The 20,312-nt window shown below is 38.9% G+C and overlaps 1 protein-coding gene and 1 pseudogene across 1 annotated transcript in view; both read right to left on the bottom strand.

The window, feature by feature from the left end:
• LOC141259500 (dynein axonemal heavy chain 5-like) overlaps positions 1–20,312 on the bottom strand; it is a 482,742-nt gene that overhangs the window by 113,802 nt on the left and 348,628 nt on the right. Inside the window, exons 70-76 of the mRNA XM_073675609.1 lie at positions 17,185–17,324; positions 14,139–14,270; positions 13,765–13,951; positions 12,301–12,449; positions 11,177–11,343; positions 6,278–6,367; positions 3,841–3,986 (exon numbers count right to left, since the gene is read on the bottom strand). Coding sequence (XP_073531710.1) covers positions 3,841–3,986; positions 6,278–6,367; positions 11,177–11,343; positions 12,301–12,449; positions 13,765–13,951; positions 14,139–14,270; positions 17,185–17,324 — 1,011 coding nt within the window. The remainder of the gene's footprint in view (positions 1–3,840; positions 3,987–6,277; positions 6,368–11,176; positions 11,344–12,300; positions 12,450–13,764; positions 13,952–14,138; positions 14,271–17,184; positions 17,325–20,312) is intronic.
• Positions 146–1,480, bottom strand: LOC141257845 (zona pellucida sperm-binding protein 4 pseudogene; annotated as a pseudogene).

Here is a 20,312-nt window from a genome sequence, read left to right as displayed (position 1 = left end):
ATATACCTCACACATTTCATTAAGACACTATTTTTTTTTCACTATATGCAAAATGTAGCAAACACTGACACAACTACTTCTCCAGCATTAATGGCCCTGACAACATCCAGCTTTGAATATTCAGAGTAAATGTGACCTGTTAGGTTTAAGGCTTCTTTCCCAATCGGGAGGAACTCAATTTTCCATCTGAAGTTACCACATTTGCTAAAGGTTCCGGTTCAACATCTTCAGCAAATACGTCTATTTCTTGAGGAACATAAAGTCACACAGTGGTCTATGGCAGATGGGACACAGACAGAAGTGCTACAATGGTGGTAGATCAATCCTCAAGAGCAATTTGGGCCCTTTGGTCCACAAATGTAAAGATCTTCACTACAAAACCTTTATAGTGATTTGGGTAAGGCAGGCTTTGTGTAGGACCTCCAACAGGTACACTCTGGGAAATGTAGTTGTCACCATCAAAAGGGCATCTATTCAACAGGATAAGCCATTGAGGAAGGAGTGTGGAGTCTGCGGAGTTAGTGGCCCAGCAGTCGTTTAACACTAGGTCAAGATTGGGATTGGTTCTGTGCAAGAGGCGGACTTCCAAATAGACTGGATCTCTGAGTACTTTAACCACGGGGTATTGCTCCTCAGAAAAGTAAGCAATCCTCATCTCCATTAACAGTGGTCCAGAGGTAGTAATGGGAAGTGGTGGTGGCAGAGTTGATACTCCAACTTGCAAAGGAATAAGGTCAGTTTGGAAATAGCTGCAACATACAGTCACCCGCATTGTGCTGTCTCTTGTGATTGTGGATCCTCACCAGGAGATGGCATTTCTTACAGCTTCAATGGTGCTCTCATAAACTATTGGTCCACCAACAACCTGATTAAAGCCAACACAGGATAACGGGAACTGGAAGACTGCGAAAGATGCGCTCATAGACACCGCCAACCGAGCACAAGATGAAGAGTCAAAACCAACCACATGGACAGAAGACAAAATTAGCGATGGCTTTATAAGATATTTGGAAACAACAACTTTCATGAGATTGTCACTTGTGCACTGTGCAGTCAATTTCTTTCCATAATAACAGGGCACTGTGAAGTCATTTGCGAAACAGCACCCAACTTCCTCACAAACTTCTCGAGACACTGGTGCCTTAACACAAGAAAGCATGTCTGCTTGGCTCACTGCTGAACACTCACTTGGGCTTGGAGCATCTATAACGGTTACAAAAGGACATCTCTTTCCCACTTTATATTGCTCAACTTGTCCAATTGCTTCCAAAATGAGAGTCATCACATATTCTTTATCCCCCTCAGTTATGTAGCATCGATCATAAGCAGCACAAACCAGCATTGTGCCATTTAGTTTCTTGCTTATCCAGAACCCACAAGCCGGGTTATTGTCAAGGACATGAGGCTGTCCCTGAAAGTCTAGAACAGTCAATGAAAATGCAATATCCTCAATTGATAGAGGGAAGGACAACTCTATGCTTTCAACACCACAGGGAAGATGGGGTGCAGGACAGCAGTGTTGGGCATTGGGCTGGTATTTTGGACATGGTGTGTTCTCTGTAGCGATTCAAAGAATTTATGGGATGCATCTTCACATCTCCATGGAGTTGTCCTTCCCTCTATCAATTGAGGATATTGCATTTTCATTGACTGTTCTAGACTTTCAGGGAGAGCCTCATGTCCTTGGCAATAACTTGGCTTCTGGGTTATCTAAGCGTAAAGCATACTAAGCCACTGTGTCCGGGCCTTTTCTTAGAGTCAAAAGGGACAAGGCGACTGAGGAGATATGGCTTGATACCTTGAACACCACTTGGAACTTCTCCAAGAACCTCCCTAAGTTGCAGGTCTCTGGACCCCCATGCTCCCAAATGGGACTTGCCTAACCCAGGGCTTGTCCAGACAGCAGAGAAACTGTAAACACAATCTTGGTTTGGTCCAGTGGAAAGAGATGGGAATGGAGCCTGAAATGAATTTGGCACTGGTTTATAAAACTGCAAGTCTTCTTGAGGTCTCCATTATAGAGAGGTGGAAGTGGAAGCTGGAGTTTAGCTGCTCCACCAGAAACTGGAGCCTTAGGCAGCTTCCCAGGACAGGAGGTCACTCCTGAGGAAGAATGACATGTCACGGTAGAGTTACGGGACAGGGAGGATACTGAGGTGGACAAATCCTGAAGCTGAGTTGCCACCACACTAATTGCCTCATCAGATGGTCTTGGCGCTCACATTGCGAATGAACCTCCTCATACAGGACTTGTACATTATACTTAGAGTCTCTAGGTCCTGCCTTGTCAGCGGGGTCTATGGCCTGAGTTTACTGTGACAGAAGTGGGTGTGGACCCACTGCGCCACTGGCCGAGCTTACCCTGGAGGGACATAACTAAGTGACTACCAGGTCTTCACTAGAGCCTCTGATGGTGAGGATAGGCTTGGGCCATTAGGGTAGTCACCAAGTGCCAATCCAGGGCAGTCCCCGAACCTGCAGCAGCTGACCAGGTACAGGTACGAAGTACAGAGGGTGAAGACAGAAACGTGGTCAGACAGACCGAGGTCGACGCGGGCAACACAGGTTCGAAATACGAAGCCAAGATCGGGAGCGGAGAAATCAGACTGAACGAGTAAACAGCCTGGGTCAGTTTAAGGAGAAATAAAACAATAATGCACCTAGACTGGGAACTGGAGATGAACTGCAACAGAACCAAAGCTCAGGCAATGTGTGGAGTGAGGAGCTGCCTAATTTATCCACTGCTGGTGGGGATAGGCCAGGAAAGCAAAACTCTGCAGCACACAGAGGTTTTAAATTCCTGCAGAGTCTGGCCATGCCACTCTATAGTCGTGTGGAGACGCTCCAGCAACAAGAAGATATAGCAGTGCTGGAAATGTTTGCAAGAAGTAGCTCAGCAAGATGGTCTGACACTTGGAGAAGCCGAGTGGTGCATGCAGTGAGTAGGACAGCGCTTATAAGCTGTGTGAATCGCTGGCATGACAGTGTCCAAATATTTCTGGACCTAACTGTATGTATAATACACGTCCTGCAGAGAATCAATAGATGTACTACCTCCCTAGTCTACCTTAGTGCATTAAAATTAGTGGTACTGAATCTTCCACTTCTTTATATCTCCAGGGAAATTTAATAAGTAGGAAATATGTATTTCTTATTTTATGCTGTCTAAACCTGGGGTACATCTTATAGTAAGGTTATGTCCTGTTGTCCAAAAAATGGGGTATATTAAAAAGTGTAGGCCAATAAATATCAACCATTACAGCTCTTACAGGGGTTTCTGATTTATTCATAGGCCCATTTAGCTAACAGCTGTTAGTTCCGACTCTCACATAAGTGTGTGTGTGTTTTTTTCCCATGGAGAGTAATAACGGACAGGCTAAAAAGTGACTGCCAGGCACCTCTGGTAGTAGGTTATCTCCCTTGAGAACGAAAAATTGGGCATGTTGAAATCAAAATTATTTAATCCCTCTCTCCCCTGACATCTGCCATTAAGGGAAAATCCCACAAATAAACTTATCAGCCAATGCCACGAAAATTAGAAGGACCTTTTTCTCTGATGTGCATGGCCAGTTTATTTTTTTATGTGATATTTAAAAACTTGAAGAAGGAAAATAATTAAATAGTTCATATTTATCATTTATTTTTTTATGTGAAATGAAGTGCTAAAGAGATTTGTGAAAGTGATGAATTCTACTATTAGTGATGCTTTCCAGAATAAATTAGTTTTACCTAAACGTATGCAGGACTTCTCTATTAAGAACCCAGCGTGAGCTAAAATGTTTATTCCAACGATCAAATAAATCAGCTACAATTTTTCTTTGTAGCTCAATGGCGGTTTACCTCATTCTTTATGGATCTTTGGTTTTTCTTGAGCTCCTCTAGCTCATTAGCAGCTTTCTCTGTCTTTTGTTGGATATCATGTAGATATGAATGTTTATTTGCCTCTTTCATGCGATAAAATGCTTCATCATAGTCATCACAACCGTCTATAATGCAAAAGTACATGCAGAAGGTTCTAGTTGTTACACTGTCAGCAAAGCGTCAAAACACAAGTCTTTGATGAATTATACTCACATTTCTTAAACCTTATAAGCCTAGGACTAGCTGTATAGATAGATTTATCACGTTTTATCATTTACACTTTAGAAATGAAATAGAATAATGGACAGATTTTACTATTATATCTCACAGAATTCTAGCTCAAGGGTCATTTTCAACATTAATAGAACACTTTTTTTTAAAAATCTATACTAAAGATGTTCTAAGAAGTTCAATTTCATTTCCTTTTAAAATCAAGTCCTTTCAATTTATATGAAAGGTAGAAAGGGAAAAAAGAAAATGGTAAACCTGAACAGTATCCTAATTATTCCTGTGGTGGAATTTTTATTAACGTTTACTTTTTATCCTCCATAAAAAAAAATAAAATAAATAAATATATATATACAGTGGTGGCCAAAAGTATTGGCACCCCTGCAATTCTGTCAGATAATACTCAGTTTCTTCCTGAAAATGATTGCAATCACAAATTCTTTGGTATTATTATCTTCATTTAATTTGTCTTCAATGAAAAAACACAAAAAGAATTGTCCTAAAGCCAAATTGGATACAATTCCACACCAAACCTAAAAAAGGGGGTGGACAAAAGTATTGGCACTGTTTGAAAAATCATGTGATGCTTCTCTAATTCGTGTAATTAACAGCACCTGTAACTTACCTGTGGCACCTAACAGGTGTTGGCAATAACTAAATCACACTTGCAGCCAGTTAACATGGATTAAAGTTGACTCAACCTCTGTCCTGTGTCCTTGTGTGTACTACATTGAGCATGGAGAAAAGAAAGAAGACCAAAGAACTGTCTGAGGACTTGAGAAACCAAATTGTGAGGAAGCATGAGCAATCTCAAGGCTACCAGTCCATCTCCAAAGACCTGAATGTTCCTGTGTCTTCCGTGTGCAGTGTCATCAAGAAGTTTAAAGCCCATGGCACTGTGGCTAACCTCCCTAGATGTGTACGGAAAAGAAAAATTGACGAGAGATTTCAACGCAAGATTGTGCGGATGGTGGATAAAGAACCTCGACTAACATCCAAACAAGTTCAAGCTGCCCTGCAGTCCGAGGGTACACCAGTGTCAACCATTACTATCCGTCGGCGCCTGAATGAAAAGGGACTGTATGGTAGGATACCCAGGAAGACCCCACTTCTTACCCCGAGACATAAAAAAGCCAGGCTGGAGTTTGCCAAAACTTACCTGATAAAGCCTAAAATGTTTTGGAAGAATGTTCTCTCGTCAGATGAGACAAAAGTAGAGCTTTTTGGCAAAAAGCATCAACATAGAGTGTACAGGAAAAAAAAGAGGCATTCAAAGAAAAGAACAGGGTCCCTACAGTCAAACATGGCAGAGGTTCCCTGATGTTTTGGGGTTGCTTAGCTGCCTCTGGCACTGGACTGCTTGACCGTGTGCATGGCATTATGAAGTCTGAAGACTACCAACAAATTTTGCAGCATAATGTAGGGCCCAGTGTGAGAAAGATGGGTCTCCTTCAGAGGTCATGGGTCTTCCAGCAGGTCAATGACCCAAAACACACTTCCAAAAGCACTATAAAATGGTTTGAGAGTAAGCACTGGAGATTTCTAAGGTGGCCAGCAATGAGTCCAGACGTGAATCCCATAGAACACCTGTGGAGAGATCTCAAAATTGCAGTTTGGAGAAGGCACCCTTCAAATATCAGGGACCTGGAGCAGTTTGCCAAAGAAGAATGGTCTACAATTCCAGCAGAGCATTGTAAGAAACTCATTGATAGTTACCGGAAGCGGTTGTTCGCAGTTATTTTGGCTAAAGGTTGTGCAAGCAAGTATTAGGCTGAGGGTGCCAATACTTTTGTTTGGCCCATTTTTGGAGTTTTGTGTGAAATGATCAATGATTTGATTTTTGCTTCATTCTCTTTTGTGTTTTTTCCTTGCAAGCAAATTAAATGAAGATAATAAGACCAAAGAATTTGTGATTGCAATCATTTTCAGGAAGAAACTGAGTATTATCTGTCAGAATTGCAGGGGTGCCAATACTTTTGGCCACCACTGTATACACAGTCACTACAAAAAAGCAGATGTCGGCACTGAACTCTGCAAACTTTAGCACACTGTTTGCAGGTTAACATTTTTTGAGGTCCACAATAGTTTATTTCTTGGCCTTAGCAGATTGTAAATGGAATGAGAATTTAGTAGAGAATAATGTTTAATAGACAACTAGTAACAACTAGTTGCAATTAAAAAGTAATACCATCTTTTAGTAAATCATCATTTTCATCAAAGCTGTCAAATTCATTTTCACTTTGTGAAAGGAAAATTTGTAGGGTCTCATCTCCAATACCTGAAAGAAATAAAAAATGATACAGCTGAATAGATATTCACTCCAAATAATGTGTAGTAATTGTTATACATATGTATATGTTCACAACACCTAGAAACAAAGTGACTTTCTTCACTTTGAGACACCTAATTATGCCTGTATGTGTGTTCAGATTAAATAAAGATTTTGAAAAAAAAATTAAGTAAACAGGAAAATCATTGTCCTGTATATGTTTGAATGTACTAATATTTTGTAATATGTGCATCGTAGGGTCCTGTTCACACTATCTCCAAAACTTATGTTCTTAAAAATGTAAAATTATATTATATAATAGCAAAAATGGTCTGAAGATGGTTTTACAATAAGCACAAGGACTGTGGGAGATTTCAGATTTTGGACAGCTCAGCAGATGTCAGACTCTTCAATTTAACTTTCAGTGTACTGTAGCTTCAAATATTGGTTTCACTGTAGAGGTTATGATTTACAATACAAAGTTATATTGTGGTACCATGTTAGCTAGAAAAATCGATTTAAATACTTTTATGCCCAAAAATGACAAAAGTATTCTCGGAGTGATACCTTTATTGGCTAACCAGAAAAAAATATATACAGTACAGACCTAAAGTTTGGACACACCTTCTCATTTAAAGATTTTTCTGTATTTTCATGACTTTGAAAATTGTACATTCACACTGAAGGCATCAAAACTATGAATTAACACATGTGGAATTATATACTTAACAAAAAAGTGTGAAACAACAGAAAATATGTCTTATATTCTAGGTTCTTCAAAGTAGCCACCTTTTGCTTTGATGACTGCTTTGCACACTCTTGGCATTCTCTTGATAAGCTTCAAGAGGTAGTCACCGGAAATGGTCTTCCAACAATCTTGAAGGAGTTCCCAGAGATGCTTAGCACTTGTTGCCCCTTTTGCCTTCACTCTGCAGTCCAGCTCACCCCAAACCATCTCGATTGGGTTCAGGTCTGGTGACTGTGGAGGCCAGGTCATCTGGCGTAGCACCCCATCACTCTCCTTCTGGGTCAAATAGCCCTTACACAGCCTGGAGGTGTGTTTGGGGTCATTGTCCTGTTGAAAAATAAATGATGGTCCAACTAAACGCAAACCAGATGGAATAGCATGCCGCTGCGAGATGCTGTGGTAGCCATGCTGGTTCACTATGCCTTCAATTTTTGAATAAATCCCCAACAGTGTCACCAGCAAAGCACTCCCACACCTTCACACCTCCTCCTCCATGTTTCACAGTGGGAACCAGGCATGTAGAGTCCATCCATTCACCTTTTCTGCGTCGCACAAAGACACGGTGGTTGGAAACAAAGATCTCAAATTTGGACTCATCAGACCAAAGCACAGATTTCCACTGGTCTAATGCCCATTCCTTGTGTTCTTTAGCCCAAACAAGTCTCTTCTACTTGTTGCCTGTCCTTAGCAGTGGTTTCCTAGCAGCTATTTTACCATGAAGGCCTGCTGCACAAAGTCTCCTCTTAACAGTTATTGTAGAGATGTGTCTGCTGCTAGAACTCTGTGTGCCATTGACCTTGTCTCTAATCTGAGCTGCTGTTAACCTGAGGCTGGTGACTCGGATAAACTTATCCTCAGAAGCAGAGGTGACTCTTGGTCTTCCTTTCCTGGGGCAGTCCTCATGTGAGACAGTTTCTTTGTAGCGCTTTATGGTTTTTGCAACTGCACTTGGGGACACATTCAAAGTTTGCCCAATTTTTCGGACTGACTGACCTTCATTTCTTAAAGTAATGATGGCCACTCGTTTTTCTTTACATAGCTGCTTTTTTCTTGCCATAATACAAATTCTAACAGTCTATTCAGTAGGACTATCAGCTGTGTATCCCCTAGACCTCTGCACAACACAACTGATGGTCCCAACCAAGTTTATAAGGCAAGAAATCCCACTTATTAAACCTGACAGGGCACACCTGTGAAGTGAAAACCATTTCCGGTGACTACCTCTTGAAGCTCATCAAGAGAATGCCAAGAGTGTGAAAAGCAGTCATCAAAGCAAAAGGTGGCTACTTTGAAGAACCTAGAATATAAGACATATTTTCAGTTGTTTCACACTTTTTTGTTAAGTATATAATTCCACATGTGTTAATTCATAGTTTTGATGCCTTCAGTGTGAATGTACAATTTTCAAAGTCATGAAAATACAGAAAAATCTTTAAATGAGAAGGTGTGTCCAAACTTTTGGTCTGTACTGTATATGCAAGCTTTCAAAGCACAGAGGCTCCTTCTTCAGGTAATCTGTAGAGGTTAAAGATCGTGAAAGCAATTCAATTAGTTTAAGCCTTTTTTTTAACCTTGCCTCTGCAGCTAATTTTTTGTTTTTGCACTTTTGTTTTTTTTCCTATGCTTCTTCCAAGAGCCGTAACATTTTTCATATTTCCATTGTAAATACTTTTATGCCCAAAAATGACAAAAGTATTCTAGGAGTGATACCTTTATTGGCCAACCAGGGGGCATCACCCCATCTTCCCCATGCACAAATGTCCTTTTGAAGAGGTTACTTGCATATCAAATGTGATGTTTTAACATCTCTTAAATGTTGTGCTCTTGTCTTATTAATTTATCCTGAAGAAGGAGCCTCTGTGCTCTGAAAGCTTCAAAAGTAATTTTTTCTGGTTAGCCAATAAAGTTATCACTCCGAGAATACTTTTGTCATTTTTGGACATAAAAGTAATTACATCGATTTCTCTGGCTAACACGGTACCGCAATATAAATTTGAAATTTTTTATTGTACATCATCATATTTCCGTTGACATTGTAGTATGAAGGCTTGTTGTGTGTGAGACGAGTTGTAGTTTTGAATAACACTATCCACTATAATGTACTGAAAAATGGGAAAAAAAGTTCAAGTGGCATAAAATGAAAATCCCAAAAAATGAAAAATGAAATTCCGTTTTCTTGGAAAAGAACTAAGAAATACAGTAAAAAGTGCAAAAAATGTTTTTAAAAATATATTTTTTAAATATAAAAGTTTAAATCACTCTCCTTTTGCCTCATTAAAAATAAAGCAATTAAAAAAATACACATATTTGGCATCACTGTGTTTGTAAAAGTCCGATCTATCAAAATATAAAATAAATTAATCCGATTGGTAAATGGCATAATGAGAAAAAAAATCAAAGAGCCAGAAATTCATTTTTTTGGCTCCTACAACATTGCAATACAATGCAATAAGAGACGATCAAAACATTTTAACCACCCCAAAATGGTATAAGTAAAAACATCAACTCAGGGTGCAAAGAATAAGCCATCAAACAGACCCATATTCCAAAAATGTAAAATGTTACAGATATCGTAAAATGGCAACACAAGTAAAATGTTTTTGTTTTTAATTTTTTTTTTACAAATTTCTAAAAAAAAATTCACCACTTAAAAAAAAAAACTATGCATGTTTGGTATCTTCATAATTGTACTGACCTGGAGAATCCTACTTCCATGTTAGTTTTACTGCATAGTGAACATAATAAATAAAAAACAACGATTGTGGAATTGCACTTTTTTTTGCAATTTCGATGCACTTGGAATTTTTTTTCGCTTTCCAGTGCATCACATGATAAAATGAATGGTGTCATTCAAAAGTACAACTCGTCCTGCAAAAAACAAGCTCTCACACAACTATGAATGAAAAGTTATGGCTTTTGGAAGAGGAGGAGGAAAAACGAAAAATGAAAAAAAAAAACGGAAATTGGCAGCAGCGTGAAGGGGTTAGGAACATTCAATACCACGATGCACATTATCAGGATAACTCTGTACATTTACATATGATCCAGTTCTACACAGTTATCCCAAATATTTGCCTAGCGATCTATGTTAGGCAAATCTGTCAAAACAAAATCCATATAATCCATATAAAATATATTGAACTGTATTGAGATATGTATTGGTCTAAATGAAAATGACCCTTTATCATGAAGGTTGTCTGGCTACGGCTAATATGGAGCTAGGATACGTTTTCTCCTGCCAAAAAAAACAACAACTTGGCTAATCAATCAAATTTAAAGAGGTTTTAGTTGTGTCAATGCTGAGCAGGGTTGGCAACTGTCCAGAAATTCCAGGATACTCAGTAAAAAGACGGCACTTTTTACCCTGTCCATTTTTTGTTTAAGGCGTCTATGATTTTTTTGAAGCTGAAGCAACTTACAGATAATTTTGATAGTAATTATCATCATTTTAACGTTTACAGTAAATGCAGCTGATTTCTTTATATCAGTATTACGGTCTGCAGACATATATCACTTATAATCACAATGATTTATTATGCTTTTCCAATCTGACCATATAAAATATTGTCTGTCTGTGATTTTTTTTATAAACTGTGCAGAAAAAATAAAAAATCATGTTGGCAACCCTGATACTGAGATTATAAAAGCTGTAAAGGGGTATTCCTATCTCCAAGACCCTATCCCAATATGTAGTAGGAGTAATAATAATAATATTAGCAAATACCTTTAATTAGAAATGTAGTATAGTATTTTTGATTCGCTATGTCTCTTTCCTCATGTGCAGGCATTGCAGGACCTTAGGTATCCATGGTTACAACCACTAGCAACTAGCTAACTGTCACTATATCAGTGGTCGTAACTATGGATATCTAAGGTCCTGCAATACCTGCACATGAGGAAAGAGACTTAGCGAATTAGAAAAAATATACTACATTTCTAATTGGAGGTATTTGCTAATGTTATTATTACATCTACAATATATTGGGATAAGATCTTGGAGATGGGAATACCTCTTTAACGTTATGATATAATTCTCAAAAGTACTAATGGTTTTAATATTTAGACCTTACCTAAAATAGCCTTAAGCTGCTCAAAGATAGAAGTCTTTGTAATAAGTTTATCTAAAATATTTGAAACGATGATTTGTGATTCTTTGTATTTTTCTTCAAGACCACATATGCTTTCTTGAGTTTTCCTTGCATCCATCCTTGCATTAGCAAGTGTCTTGAGTGCATGCCTGTTGAAATCCAAATGTTTTATAAAGAATCAGCTCAAACAGCATTATTTAAAAAATGTATTTGAAATATGTATGTATGTATGTATCTATGTATCTACAGTATCTATCTACAGTATCTATCTACAGTATCTATCGATCTCTCTATCTATCTATGTGTATAGAATTTATAAAGATGTATTACAGTTTTTGTACAATATTTATAGATAAAATTAAACCTGGCTGACAGCTCTTTTCTTGTTCTCTTATTAGCAAGTCTGGTTTAGAGAAGGGGTGCACAGCATTTTTTGGTCTGAGGGTCACATTGTCATATTCAACAATGTCCAATGGCCACAATAAAACATAAAGGGGTATTACCTTTTGAGAGGTTTATGGCATATCAAAAGTAAATGCCATAAATGTCTAAGAGATGCAGGTTCTACTATCAGGACTTCCACATACCTAGAGAATGATGGTCTTCTCCCCCCTCCGCCCCCAATTAGTACTCTAGAGAGGAGGAGACCTTTCACACATGTAACTCCATTTAAGACTATGGGTGTTGTAGCTGGTTACATCTCACAATACCATTAAAATAGAATAGTAAGAGCTGCACACATAGGCAGCCATCACTCTAACCCACATATGCCCTTCTACAGTGGTAAACAGGAGACAATGAACCTTGGTCTCTTGATGTACAGGGGTCTCAGATATGGTTACACAGTGCTCTATTTGTGCTTGCCCATTCCTGCTGCTGACCACTGTGCTATTCTTCTTCAATGTGACATGGAAAATACGGTATACAGAAGGTTGGGGGAATAACAAAATGCCATGGTGGGCTGAAAGTGGACCCCTGGCCACACGTTGTGCACCACTCATTTAGAGTGATATAAAAAGTAAGGATTTGGTTAGTGTTTTGCGTCTAAAAAAATATTACGCTAAAACCAGGAACTATTACCAAGCAAGAACAAAAACAATACTTACTTCAGCCGATTATTTGTGTTGTGTTGTTCTTCCATTTTCTTTAGGAAAATGGATTTAAAGTTATCCAAGAACAGTTGTAATGTACTGGGACCAACAAAAACGTTGTCTGTCATTACTATATCCTTTGATAGTAGAAGCTTGAGTTTTTCCTAAATAGTGAAAATGTATATCCCGTACATGTTAATACATGCGTAACATTCCTTTATTTTATAACTGGATTTTATTTCATTTTTCAAATATAGTTACAGAAAACAACATAAAGAATATTCAAAATAATGGTAAGTTGTGCATTTTGGTTTCATTCGGTAATCTATCAATGGCAGGAAATGAAATCAACACTGAAGAACTCATAACCTGTGTCATATAATATTCCTGCACAATGACAAGACATAACAAGACAGGCAAGGAACGGCATGTGTAACATTCCTAATGCACTACAAACCCTATTTATACCCTTCATTGTTCCTGATAGTGGAAATAGTTGTCCACTACCTGTTGCATGTTGTCCTCTACTTTCATATTGATGACCTATCCTTGGAATAGGTCATCAATAACAGACATATGATTGTCTGACCCTCGGCACCCCTACCAATTATTTGTTATCAGCTCTGGCAAAAGCTAGATGTAATAAATGTAGTGAGAGGAACAGCACGGCTCTGGATGTGGTTTAGTGGCCTCTGTCGAGAGTTGCAGCTCAGCTCTAATATTGATGACCTAGCCTCATTAAGCAATTGTTATGAGAAGATGGCAGATGTGTCCTTCCAGGGGCGTAACTAATAGGTACTGGGGTTGCAATTGCACCCTGGCCCTACAGATCAGGGGGCCCAAAAGGTTATTTTCCAACCAAAGACAAGTGATGGTTGGGTACCTGTTGGAGATTTTGCTTTGGAGCCCACAGGCTTCAAGTTACACCACCGCGTCCTTCCTTAACTTGTTTCTAAACTGTTTGTCAAGGTGACAAGTGGTGAACATAGGAACACATATCAGAGTGTAAGAACGGCAAAGCTTTGGGTAAGTCACACAAAGTAAATTAAACATTGACAAGGACGGTAACATAACACATGCCTGGATGAAGATTTTGGTGGCAGATCCTAACAGAAAAGTAATTACAACTTACCTTCTTTCGGGCAGGGAAAGCCTAACTGAAAGAGCGGATAATCCTGGACAACCCATCTAAGATTTATGTTTTCTTACTGGATGGCACATGACTGTATTGAATTGATATTATGACAGATTGTATAACTTAACGCAAAAAAGCAAAGGGTTTAACTGGAATATATCACAATCTAATAAATTCTCCCTCCAACTGTACTGCATGGTCGTCCATAGCAGTGACCGCTGTATAATACCACATCCAGCCGAAGAAACGTATGACCAATTTTTAACTGCCAGATCTGTGGCCTTCAGTTTCTTGCCAACATCTCCTCGTTTTGAGAAGCGGGATATCTGTTTTATGAACTATACCTGAGTAATATCTTTACAGTATGGAAACTGGGCAGGACCCACATCTCCGAGGGCACAGTTACTCTGGCTGGAATCATTTGCTTTCTTGGAAAATTTGCTGCGATTACTGTTTCCTGTCCATGGAACCTGCTCATTTTGATGAAGCATATAACTATGAATCAAGGTAATTGCTGTTGCTACCTTCTCACTAAAACACAATGGAAAATAGGAATTAGTGAAGTAAACATGTTTTTCTTTTTTAAGCTTTATTTCCAATCATTAAAAATGTATTTTCATTGAAACAGAATCTGTTCCATAGAAAGGTATATGAATAATACAATACATGTTCCATGAATACTGATCTATTTACAATAACACATGAACAGCAGTCTTACCGGGTTTCTTCTGTGTGGGTTTCCATAATCCCGTGCTGCATTATGTAGTGTTTGGCTTCCCTGTTAATAACATCTTGCGACCAGCTGTCAATCCAGATTAGCTGGCACCCAGTTAAGAATCCAGGATATTTTCTATAAAGAATAGATGTCTAAATGTAAACTCATTAAAACCATAGAATATGTAAAGTACCAACTTGGTGTATATTCACATACAATCTTTAATGAATTGAATCATTTGTTTTAAATTTATACAACATCATGAAATATATGATTGCTAAGGTATACTACATTACTCTTTGCTGCAGAATAACACATAGTATAATGTTAAAGGGGTTCTCCAAGCATAAGACATTGATTACTTATCCTTAAGATAAGCCATCAATATTAGATTTGTGGGGGTCCAACACCCTGCACCCTCCACCGATCAGTGGCCGAATGTAAAAAATGAATGGAGCTGTACAGAGCAGCTCTGTTCATTGTGCAGTGACCATTGCCAAGTATTGCACATCAGCTCTTATTGTGCAGCACTTGGAAGAGGTTATTACATGAATGGAGTAGCACAGTGCAGCTACTTTCAATGTTTACACCTGATTTGCCCGGTGTTGGACAACCACCAATCTGATATTCATGATCTATCTCATGCAGTGGTCACCAATATCATATGCCCAGATAACTCCTATAATGTTATTTTGCTTCCTAAATGCAAAGTTAAACTAATTTCTAAATAGACTTCACACTTTTTTTTTACAGTTTTGTTACTGCAGAGTTTTAAACTCGTATATATAAGTATGAATGACAAAAAAAAAACAACTCCCTGACGAAGAAGAAGCGAAACACGCGTTGAAGTAGGTGGAGGGGGATGTGGTGTGCTCCATAGGTCCGTACAATTCTTGATGAAATCCTTGATGAAATTTTTGATTCATTCTTTGTTTCTATACACTATGATATAGTCTGGGGTGTTTTGTATATTTTATGTTATCCTTATGACTTTATCAATTTATGCATTAACATTCATCATGTCTCTAGTGTTTGGGCTTGTGCAATGTTTAATTATTTATGTTTATGTTATGGTTTGCATATTAATATTGTCCTTTTTGGGGATACTTACCTGGCACTGGCTGAATCAAATTTTCTTTATATTACTATGCAAACCTATATGTACTATTTATTAATCACTGCCCTAAGCACTTTTTTCATCACAGAGGAGTCAGCTCTTTTCTAGCCCCTATACCAATAATTGCAATCTTTAGTGTATGTCTATTGGTATTTTTTTGTCATTTACACATATATATAAATATATTCCTATACATGACCAATACATGTTTTGACCATCTTTAAACATTAGATCAACATCTTGTATATTTATAAAGTAACAATTATTCGGTGCACATTCACCCTTCTCCCCCATTTTCATTTTTACTTCAATTTTAAACCATTTTCCCCTCGTTCCCATTCCCCATTTTTAATATATTTTTTTGTGTGTTGTATTCTCTATTGTTAAACAAGGTATATATTTTTCATCAACATCAATTTGCCTAATTTTTAATTTTGCACATAGCTTAATACTTTACTTATTCGTGGGCTTTCATAGTATTTTTTGATTATATTTTGGTATTTCCTTCTATGTAGGTTGTGTTGTTGCTGCGGAGTGCCTGTATGTCCTTTCTCTAGCTTACTGGTTTGCAAAAATGTTACAAATCCATCAGATATGCTTCTCCTTATGCTGATGGCTCTCTCTGTTCTCCCCCTCTCTTCTCTCATTGTTAAAAATAACAGTAGGGAAGGGTTTATACACATATGTCAATAGTATAGCTGGGAGAAAGTAACTACAGACTCATGGAGGGCAAAAAAAGCAGGAAACGCAAATGGATGAAAGCACATGAAGATAAAAATAAGTGCAGGAAAGAAGCTGTGCTGATACATGAACTAATGAAGACGGCAGTACACTGCATCTAACCTTGATTAATGAAATAAACACTCTCACAAGAGATTAATCTGAAACTGGGATAAGGCAGCAAAGTACAAATTAGGAGGACTGAAAATAAAGATTGTAGACTTAAACTTAGTGTAGCATTGGCGTCTCTGCTCCGTACTAGGCAGAGACGCCGTCCCTCTCACCTCCCCGCTCCTGGCGCGGCGTCCTCCAGCGCTTCTCTCCCCGCTGCTTCCGGCACGCGCTCCTTCCCCGGCAGTGTGCTTAGGGCGCGCGCTCCCCCTCTCTTAAAGGGACCGGGCGCGCTGTCCTAAGGAGTCCCCAGCCAATTGCCGGAGGATCTCCCATATATAAGGCACCTCCTCCAAAATGGAGGTTCCCGAGCAATGTTGTTGCAAAGCCTTCACTCTGCTTCAGCCCTCAGGTCCCGTTACCAGTTACCTGCCAGTCACCTGCCAGATTCCTGCCTGTTACCTGCCAGTCACCTGCCAGATTCCTGCTTGATACCTGCCTGACATCCGCTACCCGCTTGCAAGCCTGCGGTCCGACGGTCTGCCCTCCGACTCCTGTCAGTCTGTCTGTGGACCAGCCTGCCCGCTCACCTGGGAGCGCTCACCTGTTACCTGCCTGCTAGCCTACCTGGAGGCTCTGCCGTCACTTGCCGTGACCACCTGCCTGTCCAGAGACTCTTGCCCGCTCACCTGGGAGCGTCCATCCGCTACCTGTCTGCTAGTCTACCTGGAGGTTCTGCCGTCACTTGCCGTGACCACCTGCCTGTCCAGAGACTCTCGCCCGCTCACCTGGGAGCGCTCACCAGCCACCAGCCCGCTGCCCTTCTACCCAGAGACTGTCCCTGTCACTTGCCGTAACTACCTGCCCCTCTACTCAGAGACTGTCCCTGTCACTTGCCGTGACCTCCTGCCCTTCTACCCAGAGACTGTTCCTGTCAGTTGCCGTGACTACCTGCCCATCTTCCCTGGGAGCCACCCGCTTCCTTACAAGGACTGCCCCCTTGTATAGTTGCTCTGAGGTTCCACCTCCCAGACCCGTTACACTTAGTACATTTTTATTAACTAAAAATATATATATTTTTTTATAAAATATTAGGCTTACCCCGAGGCTGTCTGCAGAAGTTCATGGCATGGAGAAATACAAACTATTATTCGTAGATAGGATTTCACTTGCGAGATAAAGTATTTGGCTGGGTCATAACCAAGATGTGGATGTTTTCTACGTAGTGCTGGTCCTAAAACCTAAAAATATATATGTCTCTAATAAAATATGCAATTTTGGGGGATTTAGAATTTTTAGTGTAGGTCAATAAACATTAAAAATATGATGACAAATAGGCAACATGATCCATTTGAGAAAAAAACAAACAAAATACATTTCCTCGACAAAAGTTGTTTTCTGTCCCATCATAATCACCATAAGACAGCATTGACACCATGTATTGCTATGGCATATCAGTTGGAAATCCCAAAAGATTTTTTTGTGAGTCCAACTTTGTGAACCTCACCGAACACAGACAATGAAGAGAAAATGAATGGTGCCAAACAGGGGCAGATAGAGTCAGAAAAAAGCCCTTGTGAAAAATACAGTATATGATCCCTGTACAATCATAGAGTTCATGAAAATTCACCCCTTTTGTGCTATTTTGGAAGTGGGCCTACTTAACCCTTGAGCCATAGTGCGTATACATAGTTTGCACCATGGTGACAATATGCAAAGAAGAATATTGAAATGGCCAAGGTGCTATACAATTGATGAAGGACCCTGCATTCTGAGGACTGTGTGAGCCCAAGCAGTGGGTCAAGAGTGATTATTAGGTGATGCCATTTGTCATTACTTTTAACGGTGGGAAAACACTTTTAAGATATATTTCATTGGGTTCAGTAAAATATTAGTTTACAGAATGTTTGTAAGTTTAGAATCATAATCTTTCAAGGGCCGGCTGAAGCCCTGGCTTCCTCTTCATGTTCTGCTTGTCCGTAGGTGGAGACTGTGACGCCAGCACTAATTGGGCGCCGGGCATCACGTGTCATTCCACCGCATCACAGCCCCAGGACCGCGAGCGCCAACACTGCTGGAACGGAGCAGTCACGGGAGGTGAGTATAGGCTTTTTTATTTTATTGGGGCCAAACATTTAGTTTAAGAAGGGGTTGTCCTAGTAGTGGACAACCCCTTTAAGAAATGAACAGGACCTATTGGTAATGATTTGTCATTATTTGCTGAAAATCAGCAGATTTTCGCCATGGCTTTCGGCTTTTTCAATACATAAGATGAAATTTCGCAGCTAAATGTGAGCAAACAAAATAAGCATGCAACTCATGCAGATTTCATTTTTATAGATTTCTTGAGCATTTGTCTATGCGCATCAGCTGCAGGTAGCTAGTGGCTACCTATATCTTAGGGTTTCTTGGTAACTACTGTATATCTTTTTTTATGTCTGGTTCTTTCTATGATATGTATTTATTGTAGGCTAAACTCCTGTTTTAGAGTTTGTTACTATTAAAAGTAACAATCACTATATGACTATTTTCTCAGTATTTTCCCTCTTTTTTCGTTCATACTCGTAGCACATTTGTTTTATTTTAATTAGATTTTTAATTATATTTGAATTATAAAAATATAGCTTTTGGAATATTTTTAATCAGTCATTTGGAGTTCTGCATTTATCCTTTTGGGGATTTTTTCATGGAATTACAATCATATACAGTGGTATTAAAAGTGTTTGCCCCCTTTCTGATTTCTTATTCTTTTGCATTTTTGTCACACTTAAATGTTTCAGATCACAAAACAAATTAAAATATTTGACAAAGATAACACAAGTAAACACAAAAAAGCTGATTTTTATTACTGAGTGAAAAAAAATCCAAACCTACAGGGTCCTGAGTGAAAAAGTGATTGCCCCCCCTTCCCCTTAAAACATAAATTAACTGTGGTTTGTCACATATTTGGGAAGCTGAGTTCAATTTCCCTAGCCACACACAGGCCTGATTACTGACATACCTGTTCTCAATAAAGAAAAATCACTTAAATAGGACCTACCTGACAAAGTGAAGTAGACCAAAATATCCTCAAAAGCTAGACATCATGCTGAGATCCAAAGAAATTCAGGAACAAGTGAGAAACAAAGTACCTGAGTTCTATCAGTCTGGAAAAAGCTGTAAAGCCATTTCTAAAGCTTTAGGAGTCCAGTGAACCACAGTGAGAGTCATTTTCCACAAATCGCAAAAACATGGCCAGCCAACTAAACTTACCCCAAAAGCTCAGCAAAGATTCATCCAAGAGGTCACATAAGACCCCACAACAACATCCAAACAACTGCAGGCCTCACTTGCCTCAGTCAAGGTCAGTGTTCATGACTCCACCATAAGAAAGCGACTGGGCAAAAATGACATGCATGGCAGAGTTCCAAGATGAAAACCACTGCTGAGCAAAAAGAACATAAAGGCTCGTCTCAGTTTTGCCAGAAAACATCTTGATGATCACCAAGACTTTTGGGGGAATACTCTGTGGACTGACAAGACAAAAGCTGAACTTTTTGGAAGGTGTATGTGCCATTACATCTGGAGTAGAAGTAACACAGCATTTCAGAAAAGGAACATTATACCAATATTAACCCCTTTACAACCCAAGATGTTTTGCACGTTAATGACCAGGCCAATTTTTACAATTCTGACCACTGTCACTTTATGAGGTAATTACTCTGGAACGCTTCAACGGATCCCCTGATTCTGAGATAATTTTTTGTGACCTATTGTACTTCATGATTGTGGTAAAATTTCTTCGATATCACTTGCGTTTATTTGTGAAAAAACAGAAATTTGGCAAAAATGTTGAAAATTTTGCAATTTTCAAAATTTTAATTTTTATGCCCTTAAATCAGATATGTCACACAAAATAGTCAATAAATAACATTTCCCACATGTCTACTTAATATCAGCTCAATTTTGAAACCAAATTTTTTTTTCATTAGGGAGCAATAAGGGTTAAAAGTTGACCAGTGATTTCTCATTTTTCCAACAAAATTTACAAAACCATTTTTTAGGGACCACCTCACATTTGAAGTCACTTTGAGGGGTCTTTATGACAGAAAATACCCAAAAATGACACCATTCTAAAAACTGCACCCCTCAAGGTGCTTAAAACTTTATTAACCCTTCAGGTGCTTCACAGGAATTTTTGAAATGTGGAAGAAAAGAATTAACATTTAACTTTTTTCACAAAAATGTTA

The sequence above is a fragment of the Phyllobates terribilis genome, unplaced genomic scaffold (genome assembly GCF_046119375.1).
Source record: "Phyllobates terribilis strain yellow unplaced genomic scaffold, ASM4611937v1 Scaffold_3__8_contigs__length_932513732, whole genome shotgun sequence".
NCBI lineage: Eukaryota > Metazoa > Chordata > Amphibia > Anura > Dendrobatidae > Phyllobates > Phyllobates terribilis.
Note: the sequence above shows the minus strand (reverse complement) of the source record. Positions and strands in the feature narration are given on the sequence as shown.